Source organism: Oncorhynchus mykiss, chromosome 1 (assembly GCF_057628025.1).
Source record: "Oncorhynchus mykiss isolate SJ-2025 chromosome 1, ASM5762802v1, whole genome shotgun sequence".
In the NCBI taxonomy this organism is placed as follows: Eukaryota; Metazoa; Chordata; class Actinopteri; order Salmoniformes; family Salmonidae; genus Oncorhynchus; species Oncorhynchus mykiss.
This window is the reverse complement of record NC_143022.1, coordinates 40,691,293-40,711,966: the sequence shown is the minus strand read 5'-3', so window position 1 is coordinate 40,711,966 and position 20,674 is coordinate 40,691,293. Positions and strand designations below refer to the sequence as shown.

General features: G+C 41.7%; 1 protein-coding gene across 4 annotated transcripts in view; it reads right to left on the bottom strand.

Annotated features, from left to right (window-relative positions):
* The window catches only part of LOC110522396 (furin), a 179,974-nt gene that overhangs the window by 134,403 nt on the left and 24,897 nt on the right, over positions 1-20,674 (bottom strand). For all 4 annotated transcript variants that reach the window (XM_036977103.2, XM_036977112.2, XM_036977108.2 and 1 more), the window contains exon 2: positions 18,866-19,178. In XM_036977103.2, the coding sequence (XP_036832998.1) occupies positions 18,866-19,054 (189 nt within the window). In that variant the 5' untranslated portion in view covers positions 19,055-19,178. The remainder of the gene's footprint in view (positions 1-18,865; positions 19,179-20,674) is intronic.

The window sequence follows — 20,674 nt, the reverse complement described above, 5'->3', positions numbered from 1 at the left end:
ACTGCCTGAGCTATCTTGTTGATGTAAATTGAGAAGAGCATGGGGCCTAGGATCGACCCTTGGGGTACTCCCTTGGTCACAGGCAGTGGCTGAGACAGCAGATGTTCTGACTTTATACACTGTGCTCTTTGAGAGAGGTAGTTAGCAAACCAGGCCAAAGACCCTCAGAGACAACAATACTCCTTAGCCGGCCCACAAGATTATGTAAAGCTACTACAATAATGCCATTTTTTTCAGTTGGGTTGTTTGGAGATGTTTGCTGGTTTGAGGTCCAGGCAGTTTATTAGCAGTGCCCTCCAATAAGGTGACTGTCTAAGTAAATTAATTTGAATTTCTAAAATATCTATTGTTTATGTAAATGCAGTGGCCATTTCAGAAGTACATTATTGTTTGTCAATGCTTTTGGTCATCTTGTGAACTTGGTCAACTGAATCTGTGTGAAGCACTGGAAGTATAAGATCAAAGTCATTTTGATGTACTCTTGTTAATGTGTTATCTGTGTCAAACGAGCAAACCTAATCCTCTAACCTTAATATACTTTGCTTGTTCTTTATATCTGCTTCTGTACCGTTTCCCTTTGGGCTCCTGAGTGACGCAGCGGTCTAAGAAAATGTATCTCAGCGCTAGAGGTGTCATTACAGACCCTGGTTCGATTCCGGCTGTATCACAACCGGCAGTGATTGGGAGTCCCATAGGGCGGCGCACAATTGGCCCAGCGTCGCCCGGGTTAGGGTTTGGCCGGGGTAGGACGTAATTGTAAATAAGAATTTGTTCTTAACTGACTTGCCTAGTTAAATAAAGGTTAAATAAAAAATGTAAAATGGGCCTGGACCTTATCTAACGTTCAGATATAAAATGTTTATTACAATTGTAATATTTTTGCTAGAGTGTTTTCTGCTCCATCGCATTGCTCAGAGCTGTTCACTCAACTCAGTAGGTGGTGTTTCACGAACCTGTGACTTATGTTCTGGTTGAGGTGTTTCACTCATTAAATGGTAGGCATAGTCTGGTTAGCCAATTTAGCTAACCCTAGTCTGCAGGTTTTACTACAATATACTACAGTCATGTCCACAGAAACACTAGTAAATACTAAGGTATACTGCAGTCATGTCTGAAATAACACCACAGTGACTACTAAAGTAAAGTCTGCAAAAACACTACAGTGAATACTACAGTATATACATTTATTTAGACCATAGTATAGTATTTTTTCATGTGGGTTAGCTGTAAATGTGTAACATATTTGAACAAAGACAACAATGGAAATAAATGAGCAACGCCACCCACAATGCAGCAGCACACATGGAAATAGAATGAATAGACCTCTAACCCTGGCAATTTGACTGGTAAACTCATGAGTACACTCGCAATGTCGGACTGGTATTGTGATGCAATTTACATGGCCATGTAGAATGTTAATTCAAATGATGAGTGACGTAGCTCATGCATTGGAATGTATTTTTTGTAAAGTCAGCTCAGTTTAATGAACAATTCACAGCACCTAATATGTTTGATGGGAACATTTCCTGCTTTGCTCCTATGTTAGGGTGTTAGGGATCAACATGAAACATTGGTACTGGTGTTATACTTTGTATTCCATGTTATTGAGCAGCATCTCAGGAACACATGCCACTTTTCATGAGGATTGGACTTACTATTGCTGGGATCTTGTTTAAAAGTGACGGAAAAGGTCGGGGACAGGTCAATGATTGATCCCTTGTCAATAAGGCACCAACACTTTTTGTCCAATATCTCAAGATAGGGTGATCACACTATTATGACATTTTCAAGGCTGATGTAGAACACATGGTTGAAATGAAAGCAATATTTCTGAAATTAAAATGCAATATTATGCAAATTAGGCACTTCAAATGCAAATTAGGCAGTATGGAATACAGCATTACAGTAATTTAAGCCCAATAATTGTAGGGTGGTCATATTCTTATTTTTTAAATCTTGATGCTTTATGCAAAACAGAGCTTGTAACACACTCTATAATTAGAATACAACTTTTCCTACTACTTTATGCAAATTAGATAATTAATATCTCAATATCGCTGTATAGAATATATAAATACAGCATGTTATTACCATTAATTTAAAGTAAGGTGGTAACTGAAGAGTAAGGCACCACCCAGGTAGCCTAGTGGTTAGAGCGTTGGACTAGTAACCGAAAGGTTAGGCCGCTCAAGATTTCAGCTATTTTCACGCTTTAGTGATGAGCCAGCGGCGCCGTTCACGGGAGCGAGCACCACGAACCCAAACGATTGCAAAAGTGCCTGCGTTTGGCCACCCTACTCCCATTGAAGTCTGAGACCTTCACCGCGACCCGTATCTAAGAGCCTTAACAGACACACACTTCTCACCAAGTCTGAACTATAACACAGAAGGCTATACTAGTCTAATAACATTGCTTACTAAGGTAGGCCTTCACCTGAGTTGGGTTACGTTGTTATTTTTGGTGTTGATGAGATAAGTCTAGTGATGGGAGGATAAACTACACTGTTTCCAGCAAACGATAAGGCTCAGAAGAGACAGCTGAAAAGAAAGATATCCCCACCTATAATTAGGGCTGTTGCGGTTACCGTATTACAGCCACACTAGCGGTCACGAGTCATGAAGGCAGTCAAATTCCACATGACCGTCTAATCACTGTAATTAGGCTTCTCCAAGCTCTGATGCTGCTTATGGTCATTAGTAGCCTACCAAACTTGCTATCTGACTGGTACTCAGCACTCCATTGACCCTCTAATATCAATGCAAATGTCATCGAAAATCAAATCAAACACTTCATGAGAGGCCAAGAGCTCATGTTGCGCAACATTTCTATAGGCTATGCAATTGCGTGAGAAAACAGATTGATGATACATCTATTAAAAAGAGGAGGAGCCCATCAGTTTTCTATCGGCTAGGCCTACTATATTTACTTCTCAACTTTCCTAATATTAAGCACATTGCTTCTCTTTACAACAGGAGTATTAGCCTATCACTTGTGAATGATATACAGTGGGGCAAAAAGGTATTTAGTCAGCCACCAATTGTGCAAGTTCTCCCATTTAAAGATGAGAGAGGCCTATAATTTTCATCATAGGTACAGTTCAACTATGACAGACAATTATGGTGGAAAATAAGTATTTGGTCACCTACAAACAAGCAAGATTTCTGGCTCTCACAGACCTGTAACAACTTCTTTAAGAGGCTCCTCTGTCCTCCACTCGTTACCTGTATTAATGGCACCTGTTTAAACTTGTTATCAGTATAAAAGACACCTGTCCACAACCTAAAACAGTCACACTCCAAACTCCACTATGGCCAAGACCAAAGAGCTGTCAAAGGACACCAGAAACAACATTGTAGACCTGCACCAGGCTGGGAAGCCTGAATCTGCAATAGGTAAGCAGCTTGGTTTGAATAAATCAAATGTGGGAGCAATTATTAGGAAATGGAAGACATACAAGACCACTGATAATCTCCCTTGATCTGGGGCTCCACACAAGATCTCACCCCGTGGGGTCAAAATGATCACAAGAACGGTGAGCAAAAATCCCAGAACCACACGGGGGGACCTAGTGAATAACCTGCTGAGAACTGGGACAAAAGTAACAAAGCCTACCATCAGTAACACACTACGCCGCCAGGGACTCAAATCCTGCAGTGCCAGACATGTCCCCATGCTTAATCCAGTACATGTCCAGGCCCGTTTGAAGTTTGCTAGAGAGCATTTGGATGATCCAGAAGAAGATTGGGAGAATGTCATATGGTCAGATGAAACCAAAATCTAACTTTTTTCAAAAACTCAACTCGTCGTGTTTGGAGGACAAAGAATGCTGAGTTGCATCCAAAGAACATCATACCTACTGTGAAGTATGGGGGTGGAACCATCATGCTTTGGGGCTGTTTTTCTGCAAAGGGACCAGGACGACTGATCCGTGTAAAGGAAAGAATGAATGCGGCCATGAATCGTGAGATTTTGAGTGAAAACCTCCTTCCATCAGCAAGGGCATTGAAGATGAAACGTGGCTGGGTCAGCATGACAATTATCCCAAACACACCGCCCGGGCAACGAAGGAGTGGCTTCATAAGAAGCATTTCAAGGTCCTGGAGTGGCCTAGCCAGTCTCCAGATCTCAACCCCATAGAAGATCTTTGGAGGGAGTTGAAAGTCTGTGTTGCCCAGCAACAGCCCCAAAACATCACTGCTCTAGATGAGATCTGCATGGAGAAATGGGCCAAAATACCAGCAACAGTGTGTGAAAACCTTGTGAAGACTTACAGAAAACGTTTGACCTCTGTCATTGCCAACAAAGGGTATATAACAAAGTATTGAGATAAACTTTTGTTATTGACCAAATACTTATTTTCCACCATAATTTGCAAATAAATTCATTAAAAATCATACAATGTGATTTTCTGGATTTCTTTTTCTAATTTTGTCTGTCATAGTTGAAGTGTACCTATGATGAAAATTACAGGCCTCTCTCATCTTTTTAAGTGGGAGAACTTGTACAATTGGTGGCTGACTAAATACTTTTTTGCCCCACTGTATTATAACTTGTGAATGATGCCCAGCATAAGAAACAGCCTTTTTTGTGAATGTTTTTAATCAAAGTCGCACACCTCATGCAGCGTAGCCCATAGGCCTATATGTTTGGATAAGGTTTGTACCACAACTAAAGTGGACAAAAAACATTTAAAAAAAACATAGAGCCTAACTGGCATAAGCAGCGCATGATTTTTAAATTTACGGAAGATCATTTTCACCCCAAAAATGCTCCCGCTCCCCCTCTCTGGCGCTCGAGGTCGCCAGGCTGCTCATCATTACGCGCACCAGTGTATCATCGGACTCACCTGGACTCCATCACGTCATTGATTGCCTCCCCTATATTTGTCACTTCCTCAGTTTCATTCCTGTGTCTGCATTGATGCTGCTTTATTTCTCTTGTCCAGACGCTGTTCTTGTTTAGTTTAATGTCCATTTATCATTAAATCCTCACCTGTACTTGCTTCCTGTCTCCCAGCGTCTGTGGTTACGTAACCGTTACACCTTTAGAATAAAAGCATTACATGCATAATCGCCTTTGTGGCCACTTTTGATAATGGTGTTTTCCCGCTAACGGAACATTCCAGCTTATTACTGCCGTGTGTGCATTACTGTGCGTATAATGTGAAGAAATAGCCTAATAGTTTATCAACATTTTAAGCTAAACTGTTCTGTCAGACTCGTTGCTTAAAAATGTTTATGTTAGTTGTTGTATTCATTTGGGATCTATTGTATCCTACAACTGTCCCAGACTATATTTGGAATATTTATTTCTCGCACAGCATAGGTCGACTTTTGTACTATGTGGGATAGTAGATTGACATATGCTAGTGCTTTTGCTGTTCATTAGGCCTACTCATCTTGTAGGCTGACGAAAAGTAAATGTGGACATTTCTTCCAATATCTTCAATATGTGCCTCGGAATTGGTTAAGGACGCGGGCAGTTGGGTCCCCAATGTGTCGGTCTTCACTTGTAGCCTGTGATAAAGACCCAATCACATGATGGAGTGCGAGCAGCACTCAGGGAGGAGGGCACAACAAAGGCATGGATTTTTTTATGGTGCATTACAGCCACAAAGGGGAGGCCGCCGTGAAACTCAAAGTATTATCAAGTGCTTGTCAAATTGTGAATGAGAGACCAATGAAGAATATCCAGCCTGCGCAAAAAACTAAGCAAAGCTCATGCCTTTTATTCAAATCATCATTAGAGTCGCATCATACAGCCGTAAAATGTATAAAAATCTAAACAAACGTTTTTAGAACAACTAAAGTTACATTAATAACTCTAAATTAGGCATATAGGAGTACCTATTTCTTTGTTAAACCGCATGTGTGCACTCTCAAATAATTTGGAGAAAATTCTAAGCAAATCGTGTTTGCTAAATGAACTAGTGTAGCCCACAGACATTTGGCATAGCCACTCCAGGACCTAACATAAGGACAACTCAGAGTATGCTATTCTGTTCTTCTGAAATAGACTACATTTTCTTCATATCATACTTCTTTAGACCTGTCTAAAATAAATAATGGATTTATTGTGAAGGTGTTGGCTATATTACATGGATTTATTAGACTTTTAAAAATGTTCTAAAGGTCTGCATCACTGGCTTGTAGGAAGCCAGGAGATGCTAAATGTGTTTATGTTAATTACCGGTCAATTACCGTGAGACCGACAGTTATTCACTTGACAATCACCGGCTAACAACATTTCATGACCGCCACAGCCCTAGCTATGTTAGCTACTCAATGTTTTTATCGATTTTAGGGCTGTAGCCATTGAATTCTGGTAGTTTCATTTGAAAAAATAAAACTGTCAGTCACAAAATTCGAAAGTTGCACAATAGAGCCAACGCCGCGCAGCCCTGCCTCTCGCCCGACGAGTTGCCTTAGTGAACGGTGTCAGGCAGTTCCTAACACTAGCAAGCTAGCACTCGCCATGGAAATGGGGGTAGCGAAATGTGCATTTGGATCAATCCCTGACGACACATACATCAAAATGTAGCTACGAAGCTCTACTTTGTAACTTGCTATGTTTTTTGTGTCTTTGAAAACATAAATGACATAGCTGGAAGAAAAACGTTTGACCTTATATTTCAGTCCAAGGACGTCCGATGACCCTCAGGACATTCCAATACTTCTTAGCAATACAATGTCATATTGATCTTACTCTGGTAGGTTGAGTAAGAGCAAATATAAACACACCGATTTTGCTGGTTTCACCAAAGGTCAGTACCACAGATTTGAACGTTCAAACACGGCACTTGCTTTATATTTGGGATCATATTGTGTAAATATCATAATATACAGTATTTTAGATTTTTAGACATAGGTAACAACTGCCATATTCATGTGATTTATGATGTATTTTGACAACCACATGATTGACATTTAGTGAAAATGTATTTGTTTCTTAGTCTCACCTAACACAGCTATGGGTACACTTGCAATTGGCCGCTAGTCCACACATTACGCAATCATTGACATTCTATTTCTATGGCAGCACATGTAGTCAGGAGCAAAGGAGAGGAGAAAAACTGTAAAAAAATAAAATAAAAATGCTGTTATTTGGCTGTTTTACTGTCATTCAAAATTACCTAAGGAGAAAAGTATAAAACAGGAGGTATAGAGAATGGAGGGAAGAAGATAAAAGTAAGACGAGAGGTGTGAGTGAACAACACTAGCAGGAAGGAGTTGGATGTGTTCCAATCTGCCACGTGGCCTGGGATCCACAGAGACTCATTGTTCCCATCACAAAGGCAGATGCAGGGTGTGTACTGGAAGGGAGCTGCAACAAAACAGACCTCCTCCCTCATGGGCAGACTATATTGGAGCATGAGGTCTGATAGCAACAGGCTCGGAGACCGTTCAGACTGCTGAACCCTTGAACTGGACTGACCACCTGCAATGACTCTCCGCACCTTAGGCACTCACTCACGCCCATACACATCACAACTGCTACTACTCTTAATATTATTGCTAAATACTGAACAATTGAAATACTTGCTCCCCAAAACACGTGTAAATATTGGACTATAAATTGTGCTTTCCTGTATTATACTTATGCTAAAATGCTAATTATGTTTTATTGGTGAACGTCCAGTCACTGGAGAACAAACTGGATGAGCTCCATTCGAGACTAACAACAGGACCTAAAAAAACTGTAATATTCTATGTTTCTCAGAGTCATGGATGAACGAGGACATGGATAATATACACTGAGTGTACAAAACACCTTCCTAATATTAAGTTGAACCCTCCCGAAAGTGTTCCACAGGGATGGTGGCCCATGTTGACTGCAATGCATCCTCCAGTTGTGTAAAGTTGGCTGGATGTCTTTTGGGTGGTGGACCATTCTTGATACACATGGGAAACTGAGCATGAAAAACCCAGCAGCGTTGCAGTTTTTGACACAAACTGGTGCCCCTGGCACCTACTACCATACTTCGTTCAACTTAAATATTTTGTCTTGTGCATTCACCCTCTGAATGGCACACACACAATCCATGTCTCAATTGTCTCAAGGCTTAAAAAAATCCTTCTTTAACTTGTCTCTTCCCCTTCATCTACACTGATTTGAAGTGGATTTAACAAGTGAGATCAATAGCTTTCACCTGGTCAGTATCTCATGGAAAGAGCAGGTGTGCCTAATGTTTTCTACACTCAGTGTGGATGCTGCAGAAATGTGCTTTTTATGTCGTTTTGGAACTGAACTATTAATTTAATACATTAACCTATTTAGCTGTAATAAATAATAAATCATAGATCTAATGAATAATTTGACCCAATATTATGGCCTAAGATGAGCAAATTAACCCTAATATGCATCAAATATTATTTTAAAACAGTTTAGATGATATGGACAATTTCTTGATATTCTTCTGTTATTAAATTTATTATTATGATTTTTTTTTTTAAATAACTTGAATATACACTGAAAGAAGATGGCGCCGACAGATAGGGCAGCCGTGCTTCTAGCTCCTAAGCAACTTTGCAGTATTTAGTTTTTTTGTGCGTTATTTCTTAAATTATTAGCCTAGAATTTACATTACATACAACCGGAAACAGACCTCATCTTATGTATATGCTGTATTTTATTCTATTCTACTGTATTTTAGTCAATGCAGCTCCGACATTGCCTGTCCAAATATTTATATATTCTTAGTTTCATTCTTTACTTTAGATGTGTGTATATTGTTGTGAAATTGTTAGATATTACTTGTTAGATATTACTGCATTGTTGGAGCGAGAAACACAACCCGCAATAGCATCTGCATCACGTGTATGTGACCAATAAAATTAGATATGAACAAAAATATAAACGCAACATGCAACGATTTCAAAGATTTTACTGAGTTGCAGTTCATATAAGGAAATCAGTCCATTGAAATCAATCAATTAGGCCATAATCCATGGAGTTCACATGACTGGGCAGGGGTGTAGCCATGAGTGGGCCTGGGAGGGCATAGGCTCACCCATTTGGCAGCCAGGCCCACCCACTGGGGAGCCAGGCCCAGCCAATCAGAATGAGTTTTTCCAGACTCTTTATTACAGACAGAAATACTCCTCAGCATTCCCCCCCGTCCCCTCTTCAGTTGATCCCACAGTTGAAGAAGCTGGATTTTAAGGTCATGATCAGGCGTGATTACACGTGGTCTGCATTTGTGAGGCCGGTAAGATGTTCTGCAAAATTCTCTAAAAATGATGTAGGAGGCGGCTTATGGAAGAGAAATGAACATTAAATTATCCGGTAACAGCTCTGTGGGACATTCTTGCAGTCAGCAAGACAATTTCACACTCCCTCAAAACTTGAGACATCTGTGCGATTGTGTATAGGTACAAAACTGCACATTTTAAAGTGGCCGATTTGTCCCCAGCACAACGTGCACCTGTGTAATGATCATGCTGTTTAATCAGCTTCTTGAAATACCACACCTGTTAGGTGGATGGATTATCTTAGAAAAGGAGAAATGCTAACTAACAGGGATATAAATAACTTATATTTACTTTATGTTCGTATTGTTATCTTTTATTATTTCTTATTGTTGTTGCATTGTCGAAAAGTAAGCATTTAGTTGGACGGTGTATACCACGTGTATCCTGTACATACGACTAATTAAATATGAAACTGGGCCCAATCTGCTGATAATAACCTGCTGGCTGGCAACCTTCTCCATGGCAACAACAGGGTTGTGGTGGCAGAGCAGCACTGTGCTCTGTGGCGCGAACAGGGTGCCAGGAGGCGGCTAATCGCCTGGGTTTTTGTCTACTCTATCTATGGCCATGAGAAGGAGGAGAGGAGATGTAGTTTACACCAACGAGAGAGAGAGAAAGAGACTAGAAACAGTGGGAAGTGGGAGGGCAGAGGGGATGGATGAAAAAAACAAAGATGACGGAGATTGAGGGCGGAATAAAAAAGTGATGACGTTATATATAAGCTACACAAGATAAACTACCTCATGAAAGACTGCAGGAATTATGATTCAATATTACTTTTTCAAGCTGACGGCCTTTATAGTTTAGCTGTTGAGAGGAACTGAAGACATGCTCCTTTTCTTTCTCTAACAATCCACAGGGATTAGAAAACTGCTCAAATGTCAGGTGCTAATGGCAGTGTCTGCTTAATGCAGCACCATAATGTTCTTCTGTGCTGGGTTTGTGTGTCTGTCTAAATGTGTAGGTACATTATTAAAGTGTGTGAGTGTGTGTGTATGAGTTTGTGTGTGTGTGAGAGAGACGGTGGCATTGAAGCCACTCTCCACTGAGCAAGTTGAGTCACCTCTCACAGAACAATGAACCTGACTGGCTCACGCTGCAAAAAGATCTCATAGTTTCCCTTCGAAATTCTATGCATTATGGATTAACTTCTATTTTTGACACATTCATTCTGTGTGTTTACAGGGTTAATTCTGCATGGTTGCAGGATTAAAACAGAAACAACTCTAAGGTTAACAGTTTAGGCATTAGTTCCCGAGTGGTTAAGGGTATGGTTTGGGGAAGGCTATGGTTTGGGAAAGGCTTAAAACCAAATAATTAAAAACTACCGGCTATTACCATGAGGTATCATCAGTATTCTCATGGCTTGCTAAAACATTGTGAACTGCCATAGTGGTCTGAGCAACGCGCTTCGGCTCCAAGCACCATGAGTTCCCACAGAGTTCTCTGCAATCTTTTTTTTGTGAGCTCTGAGGAAGGCATATATCGACGTTCTCGGGACCTTTACAAACATCCAAAATCTATTTCTCGTGATCAGGCTGCAAAAGGAACACTGCATGACATACAAACAGACCACACACACACAAACACAGAAATGAATGTATCCTAACAATAAAGAATTTAGCACAACACTGAAGGGAATAATCAGTTACATGATGATGATATCACTGTCAGCGATTAACATCTCATGACTTCCTGAATACACACACCCTCTGTCAGCTCTGTGTGTGTTTGGCTGGCAAGGATGTCACCAGGACTTGGCTTTCTGGGTTTTAACCAGGAATGATTTTGGGTCAGCCCTGAATCTTTTGCGCTGCTGCGGAAAAAAATGTAGTCAACTGAATTTCGCCGCTTAGTTCGTAGAGATGTGGTTACGTGAAACTGCGGAAGTCATCCAACCGTTATAAGCGAGGGCACTCCGCCACTTCTCAGAATGGTGCGATGTCTCAAGATCACTTAATGACTAATTAGTATTCTACATAACCGACTGAATATAATATAATTGATAATGTTAGGCTACTGTTAGACCAAAAACATTTCATACTTTCTCATGACAATTTAGGATGATTGTGCAGATATGTAAAAAATTGTGTGCAGTAATCAACAGCACGCAAAATATGCTTTGATTGAAACAAAATACAGGTGGCTGTGTTTAACTCCATCTGCTCAAGAAATTGATTAAACAGTAGTTAAGCTACTTAGCCTACTTCAACCAAGAAGATCGAAATGCATATTCCAATTAAACCGATTGGGATCAAATGGTTGCCATGCATGCAGCATGGACGTTTCACCCAGAAAACATAAATAAGTATAGTTTAAGCTACCCCAAAAAATAGCACTACACCACTGGTTATAATAAATGTAAAGCACTTGCCGTGTGTGGTCAACTGATCATTTCAGCAGCGTTTTCATTGGGACAGCGTCATTGAGTTACTTTTAGACAAACATGGGAACTCATCTTGATAAATCAATCAATGTCAGATTTCTGTTTTCACTGAATATCCGTTTGGCTATTTGGTTACAATTCGGCTGGGAAATGTGAGTGCTCATGATCTAGCTAAATTGAAGTGAGTGCCTATAGCCTACCTGATGAGCTTCTCTGATGTTTTCTAGATCTTTCCAATACTTTTTGATGCATTTCAACCACTTAGCCTACGGATGCAAATACAAAATTGTGCGTTACTCGCTGATAGATTATTTGATATATTATTGTAACAGTTGGCCTACCTAAGCAATAAAGCCACATTGGATTACTGACCACAATCCATGGAAGGGGTGCTGGAAGTGCTGCAGATACATTTTAATAAATGTGCCAAATGTAATTATTCCTGTCTGTACAGAAATAACTAAAATCAACTTATTTAAAAAAAATTGCTGTGGATTGTGTTTTGGCACAAGCCATAGGTCTACACTCGGAATCTCGCAATTGAGCAGCCCATGGCAAATATCAAACAGACTGATATTGGCTGTCAATATCTACAATATCTTTCGCAATATTTCAAAACACAATTGAGGGAAAAAACTATTTGGATAAGTGAGTGCTGCTGGAAAGTTGGTGGACTATACTTTTCTCCTCATATTGTAGACTTAAAATGTATGTATCCACTCTTTTCGGGTGGCGCAGTGGTTAAGGGCGCTGTACTGCAGCGCCAGCTGTGCCATCAGAGTCCCTGGGTTCGCGCCCAGGCTCTGTCGTAACCGGCCGCGACCGGGAGGTCCGTGGGGCGACGCACAATTGGCCTAGCGTCGTCCGGGTTAGGGAGGGCTTGGTCGGTAGGGATGTACTTGTCTCATCGCGCACCAGCGACTCCTGTGGCGGGCCGGGCGCTGTGCGCGCTAACCAAGGTTGCCAGGTGCAATCTGGTGCGGCTGGCTTCCAGGTTGGATGCGCGCTGTGTTAAGAAGCAGTGCGGCTGGTTGGGTTGTGTATCGGAGGACGCATGACTTTCAACCTTCGTCTCTCCCGAGTCCGTGCGGGAGTTGTAGCGATGAGACAAGATAGTAGCTACTACAACAATTGGATACCACGAAATTGGGGAGAAAAAGGGGTAAAAAATAAATAAAAAATATCAAAACAAACTCTGAACCAATTACATTAATTTGGGGACAGGTCAAAAAGCATTAAACATTTATGGCAATTTAGCTAGTTAGCTTGCACTTGCTAGCTAATTTGTCCAATTTAGCTAGCTTGCTTTAATTTTTTTATTTTACCCCTTTTTCTCCCCAATTTCGTGGTATCCAATTGTTGCTAGTTAATTTGTCCTGGGATATAAACATTGAGTTGTTATTTTACCTGAAATGCACAAGGTCCTCTACTCCGACATAAAATGGTCAACCGAATCGTTTCTAGTCATCTCTCCTCCTTCTAGGCCTTTTCCTTCTCTTGACTTTATATTGCGATTGGCATCTTTCATAAATTAGGTGCATTACCGCCAATGACCTCATTCGTCTTTCAGTTACCCACGTGGGTATAACCAATGAGGAGATGGCACGTGGGTATCTGTTTCAATAAACCAATGAGCAGATGGGAGAGGCAGGACTTGCAGCGCGATCTACGTCACAAATAGAATTTACTTCTATTTTATCCCTTGGCAACGCAGACGCTTGTTGGCGCGCGTGAGCAGTGTGGGTGCAATTATTGAATAATATAGATTTAAAAATGTATTTTGCAACTCTCGCGACGCAGTCAGCCTGTTAGACCGCTTCGCCATTCCGGAGTCCCGAGTATCCTGTATCCTGTCATTTTGGTTATTTGTGTGGTATTAAAACATTTTATTTTAATGTCTCCAGTCATGTAGAATTGCTGGAAATAATTTTAGAAAAGACAATTTATTGGTCTTCAGAGCTAAGGCCCGAATGTTATGAAACTCCAGTGACGTCCCTGGTGGCTGGCCCTAGAGAACATCCACCACAAGAGAGAAAGGAAGTGAGGATGACTAAGCCATCATTCCCCCTGTTCACTCAACCATCCCCAGGCCACACATCCTTTATCTAACCCACCCATCTCCCCAAATAAAGCCACTGTGTAGCCGAGACATTGGAAGACTGCATTAGTTATGTTTATCTCCCTGCTGCCTCCTATCACCTACTCAGAGACAAAAGTCTGAAATACGGCTCATTATTCTCGTGCGGCGGGTGCCTAAACGAAACAATGAATAAGGATGTACGCCTCCATAATCTCATTTCAGACAACTGTTTAAATGTTGCTTAGCAATCCTCCCCTCTGTCTCTTCCTCTCACTCTCAATCTCAGTCTTTAGCCACTGTTCATCCATTCTCTCCCACTCTTTTTCCCCTCGCCAAATCCTCCCACTCACTCTCCTGCCTTCCTAATCTCTCCTCTTTCCTCTCAGTTCTGATCACTCACTTCTCTCTAACTGGATCCTTTCATTTTAAACTTCTCCCCTACTCTATTTATATCTAGCTTTCTGCCTCCCTATCTACAACAAATAATAATAATAATTCCCCCAATCCCTAAATGTCTTTGCTTCATGAAAGAAGCAGAGATGACAGAACTTTAACGATGTCAACTAGATTGAAGCATTCATTCTATTGATTTATGACATTCTGTGATACAGCCCAGGATCGAACCAGGGTCTGTAGTGACGGACATCTGGGCAAGAGGCATACCTATGTAAGAATGCTGTTCATTGACTATAGCTCAGCATTCAACACCATAGTACCCTCCAAGCTCATCATCAAGCTCGAGGCCCTGGGTCTGAACACCGCCCTGTGCAACTGGGTCCTAGACTTCCTGACAGGTTGCCCCCAGGTGGTGAAGGTAGGAAACAACACCTCCTCTTCGCTGATCCTCAACACTGGGGCCCCACAAGGGTGCGTTCTCAGCCCCCTCCTGTACTCCCTGTTCACCCATGACTGCGTGGCAACGCACGCCTTCAACTCAATCATCAAGTTTGCAGATGACACAACAGTAGTAGACTTGATTACCAACAATGATGAGACAGCCTACAGGGAGGAGGTTAGGGCTCTGGGAGTGTGGTGCCAGGAAAATAACCTCTCACTCAATGACAACAAAACTAAGGAGATGATTGTGGACTTCAGGAAACAGCAGAGGGAGCACCCCCCTATCCACATTGATGGGACCACAGTGGAGAAGGTGGATAGCTTCAAGTTCCACAGCGTACACGTCACTGACAAACTGAAATGGTCCACCCACACAGACAGTGTGGTGAAGTTGGCGCAATAGCGCCTCTTCAACCTCAGGAGGCTAAAGAAATTTGGCTTAACACCTAAAACTGTACTCACTTTAATTGTGTGTAGATATTGCATCACCCATCTCATATGTATATACTGTATTCTATACTATGCCACTGTATCTTAGTCCAATGCCACTCTGACATATATGTATATATATATATTCTTAATCCATTCCTTACTTAGATTTATGTGTATTTTGGGTATATGTTGTAAAACTGTTAGATATTACTTGTTATATATTACTACACTGCCGGAGCTAGAAGCACACGCATTTCACTACACCCGCAATTACATCTGATAAACACGTGTATGTGACCAATACATTTGATTTGATTTGGAGAAAAGAAGAGAAAAGGAGAGAACGGGAGAAGAGAATAGAGATTAATGAGAGTAGGGCTTTACTATGTAGCCTACTGTTTGTCTGTGGGATGTGAGCAGGACTCTGTACCATATGGCATCAGACATCCATCTCTGACAAACCGACCCATCTTCAAGGAGTCCTCTGTTCCCAAACCCACCGTTCAGCATGAGTGAGTAATGACAGAAAAAAACGCAGACGTATGTTTCCCCATTAAATTGATCTATCGGTTTTAGACTGACGAGTCCGAGCATATGGAGGGAGTGATGGGAGGGAAAGAGAAAAAGAGCAGAGAAGGATAAAGCTTTGGGGAGCTTTTGAGAGAATAAACAGAGAGAGCAGAGGGAGATGAAATATATGTGTGCATAAGGAAAGAGTGAAAGTGGATGAGAGCGCAGAGTGAGATGACGAGACGGGGAGGATAGGGAGAGAGAGAAAAAGAGAGCGAGAGAAAGACTAAACTCATGACACATCACCAGAGGACAACGCCCGATACCAAGGTAAAAAAAAGACAGGCCAATTTAGGTCCCCCAAAATAACAATCAACCCCTGCCAGTCCTTACAAGCCCTGGATCTCTGATTGGATAAGTCTCTGTCTGCCCTGTGCTTTACTGGCAGAGGCATACAGGTGTTTCAGGCTCGAAACGGTGGCGTCAACTGGGAATACTGGTGTGGTAGTGGGGCCTATACTACAAGGCTGTAGAGAGGGAAAAGACAGAAGAACCCACTTACTATTATTCCATTGTTCCTGTCTACCAGAAGTACCTTCATGATGTGTTCGTAACAAGCGATGAAGGTATAAACATATAACTATCCTCTGGGGGAAAGAATGTGTGAGACTGTGTGTGTGACTGTGTGTGCGGCGTGCACATGTGCGTCAATCTGTGTGGAGCTTGATTGCTTGGCAGTCTCAAAGCAGAATAAGGCCTATTCAATAGAGCAAATAATGACTTGCATTCAAAGAGCCAATTATGAATAAAAGGTTATTTAAGGCACATTTTTCTAATGGCCTCCCCCCCTCTCCCTCTCTCTCTACAGCAGAATCCTTTCACAGCATCCCAACAGCAGTTCCTGCTAGATGAAATCAATAACCAAAGAACTCCAATCAAAGCCAGCTGAGAGCAAGAAACTACAGTACTTTGAAAAGTAAACAATCAGAGCCAAGGAGACAATTGAGTGGTGATGAGTGTGACAACGAGAGGCATCTCACAAATTAAAAATATCACATCTCATCCTACTACTTTATGACCGTGGTAGGATCTACTACTATAACAGGAGAAAAAAACATCTGTGATGGAGCTCAAGACAGAAGCTGCATGGACAGCAACATAAAGAAAGCAGAAGATAAGCCTAAATTCAATTTGAAAACCGCTCTGAAAATCCTCTTTTTGTGGGGGATAGGGTGGAGGGAGGGTTGGTACTGTAGTTCAGAGCCTCCTACGCATGTATTCGATGCAGACAGTGAAGTCTCCTGTGGAGTGACTGGACCAGGGATTCCGTTAGCCGGTAATAGCCGGCTTTTGGCCTATACATTTGTTTTGAAATGCCAATAAATAAAACTGGCCAATTGTCCGGGAGAAGAAACAATCCCATTGCGAAATAATGCTTTTTAGCCGATTCATGAATGTAAAAGTCGATGGAAATACATTTGACTGGTCATGCTTATTGGTCTATAAGTTAATTTGCGGAATTTATTTGAATGAAATTGTCGCATGTGTAGGCTCCACTATATTCATTTATCACACGCTTACAGCATGACCGTAGCCTCAAAGCCTTTCAGCGGAAAATCTGTCAGACAGCACAAGAGCTACTGCTGCAGCATCTCAAACAGCAACGGAAGGCAGGCTTCATCAGGACGTCACACACTACTTTGTAATGAGCTAGAGACAGTAGGCTTTGCATTTTGAAAACATATACTTCATTGTATGAAACCTGAACATTTTAATACATATGAGGCATGTCTTAGGCCTGCCTCGCTTCAAAGTAGCCTATTACATCTCCTCTATTTCTAAATGTCTAACGGATATTTAATCTGTCACATGAAACCGCTAGCATGTGCAGTGCCCTTTTGACAAAAGTGTTTTCCCGCTAATTGCATTATGGAATGAACATTTGGGTGTAGCCTAATGCCTTGTGGGCATTGCTGCACTTATAATGTGGAGAAATAATCGTTTATCAACATTTTAAGCTAAACATTCTGATCTGTTGCATCAGACTCATTGCTTTTTAACATTTAAAAATTTAGCCTAGGTCTACTGGTTGTATGAATTTGGGATCTGTCTTCCCACAACTGACCCAGAATCTGTTTGGAATAGGTTACTTCTCGACAAGCTGACCAATAGAATAGGTAAACTTTTCTACCATGGGGGATAGTATATTGACATAGGATTGTGATTTAGCTTTTTGTTACTTGTCTTGTTGGCAGAGGAAAAGTAATTGTGGACAGTTATTCTAACATCTACAAAATCCGAATAGGGTAAGGACTGTGCATCGTTGCATCCTCTACTTGCATGTTCTGTTAATATGAATTACCATAATCTAAAATGTCATTTCTGTCATTCTGAGCACCGTGGGTGGACGCCCTGATCAGGTTACGCACCCAATGCATATGGGTCCTAAAATGCTGCTGGTTAAATGTCCGGGGCCACGTTTTCCTAACAGAAACCCTGACACACACACGGTATGGTATGCCCAAATTAACTATACTGAACAAAAATATAAATGCATCATGCAACAATTTCAGATTTTACTGAGTTACAGTTCATATAAGGAAATTAGTCAATTTAAATAAATGCATTATGCCCTATTCTATGGATTTCACATGACTGGGAAGGAGTTCACCCATGTGACTGAGTTTTTTCCCCACAAAAGGGCTTTATTACAGACAGAAATACTCCTCAGTTTCATGAGCTGTCCAGGTGGCTGGTTTCAGACAATCCCGCAGGTGAAAAAGCCGGATGTGAGGGTCCTGGGTTAGTGTGGTTACACGTGCTCTTCGGTTGTGAGGCCGGTTGACAAAAGTGCACATATTAGAGTGGCCTTTTATTGTCCCTAGCACAAGGTGCACCTGTGTAATGATGATGCTGTTTAATCAGCTTATTGATATGCCACATCTGCCAGGTAGATGGATTATCTTGGCAAAGGAAAAATGCTCACAAACAGAGATGTAAACGAATAAACCTTTGGTGCATATGGAACATTTTGGGGATCTTTTATTTCAGCTTGTGAAATATGGGACCAACACTTGACATGTTGCGTTCATATTTTTGTTCTGTATAGAACCCATAGGAAGAGTGCAGGCTTTAGCTGACAGATAAACTCGGCAAGGGATGGAAGAGTCATGACATGCACTCTGACTCTCAACACGAGGGCTTATAGGCTGTCCTGTCTGTATATCTTGTTGCACATTAAAGCCTGTTGAGCAGGCTGTCACTGAAATAGAACAGAGTTTCAACTGACCACAGATACAGGGCATCGAGAGATCATACACTCTGACTGACTAGAGGGGTTCCACAGGGTGCACTGCTGTGCTACTCACATTGCCATGGTTGATGAAGCCGTGTTTCCTGGCAATTCGGTCAGCCTCCTGCGGTCCCCCCTCTATGTGGACCGCCCAGGTGTTAGTGTAGACCTCCTCTCCAGCAGTCAGCTTAGCAGTCGACTCCAGTGCTGCGGACAGGAGGACCAGGAGAGTCCCAAGCTGCAGCAGGGCCAGCCTGGCATCCATGAAAAGGAGAACAGGGGCACTGGGCAGGGGAACTCCGGCCGTCTGTCTTTCTGGGGTGGAGAAGTCTGAATGCTCACCAGTAACAGCACTGGCCTCCCTCACAGCAGCCAAATAGAGAAGTGACCTAAAGAAAAAAAGAACAAAGTTATAAAACCACACATTGACTTGTAAACACATACATGCATGTATGCAGGAATGCACGCAAACACACACAGGTACTTGTTCACTCAGTGTGCAGTGCGCACAACCCCACATGCCATAGCACAGAGAAAAAATTTAAGACCACAGACCACAGCATGCATTCTGTAGAATGCATTCACTTTCTACCACCACAGTTTATTCTAGAGACACAGAGACAGACTTTCTCTAGCTGAAAGAGGCTACAACAGCATGAGAGACTGCCTCTTCAAGTGTTTGTGCTTCATGCTTTGAGCCGATCAGCAAAACACAAGGAATAGCCCTAAAACAAGTAGAGCGGTAATTGAACAAGTTGAAGCGCAATCCATATGAAGGCGAAACAGGATCAAGAGAGTAGGGTTGCTTGCGAGAGAAGTCCTACTGTGCGAAGGCAGCTTGCATTGTTCTGGGCTTTTGACAGTCTGACTTCAATCTTAGTTGTGAGCCGTCATGTGGGGAGAGCTAAGCTGTAATTTGTGCTGAGGCTGTGGTATCTAAAAACAGAGTGGGTAAAGCTCTGTCTGTCTCCCCTGAGAACACTCAGCCTTTCCATAGATGGGCTTTTCAGTTACACACAGACAGTACAGTAAGAATAGAGACTCAGGAAGCCCCCCAGGCATAATTTACGGTGATGATGCAGGGCAATTCCACGATAATGGAATTACGCTACTCTATACACAATGGCTACTTAAAACTGTGGAGATACAAACTTTGGTAATGGAATTACGGTAAAATCTCCCTCAGCTTTTTATGAGACCATGTTTCCCAAAAAGTCTTAAATATCTGCTCCGAATTAAGATTCAAAGAATGGGGTGTCAGCTATGATATGGCACCTTGAGTTTGAAAAAAAATCTATTTAGGTTATTGAACTACAGTAAGTGAAGTGGATTTACACCCGGTAACGGGTTTACGGTAACATAAATACATCATGGGTCCCTGATCAGTACAGATCAGGGACCCATGATGTAATTCTGTATTGTGGATATGAATGTCAATCTCCTTATGTTTCACAAGTTTGGACATCACAGCGCAGCACAGTAGAGTACAGTGCAGAACAATACAAAACAGCAGAGTAGGGTAGAGTTCAGTACAATATACAATATACTGATACCGATACGCATCGGTCCCCGATTAAAATGTTTAAGATGGACCGATGCAGGCCTAAGGACCCCAAACCCGCATTGGTCAGAAAATCGATTCAAACGCTACGAATTGCAGATTAATTTATTTTTTCCTCAAATTAATTTCTATCTACCTTCCCGAAAATACCTAGTATTTTGTGACAACTGATGCGTTCTCTCCTTCAGTGTTGAACTAAGAATGTAACCATATTGACAGTAATTGATCTACAAGTAATTTTGCATGCCTAACAACCCTAGGTAATATCAGTAGCTTAGTCAAACTGCGCAGTGTCCAGCATCGCACACTGACCAACGCGAGATA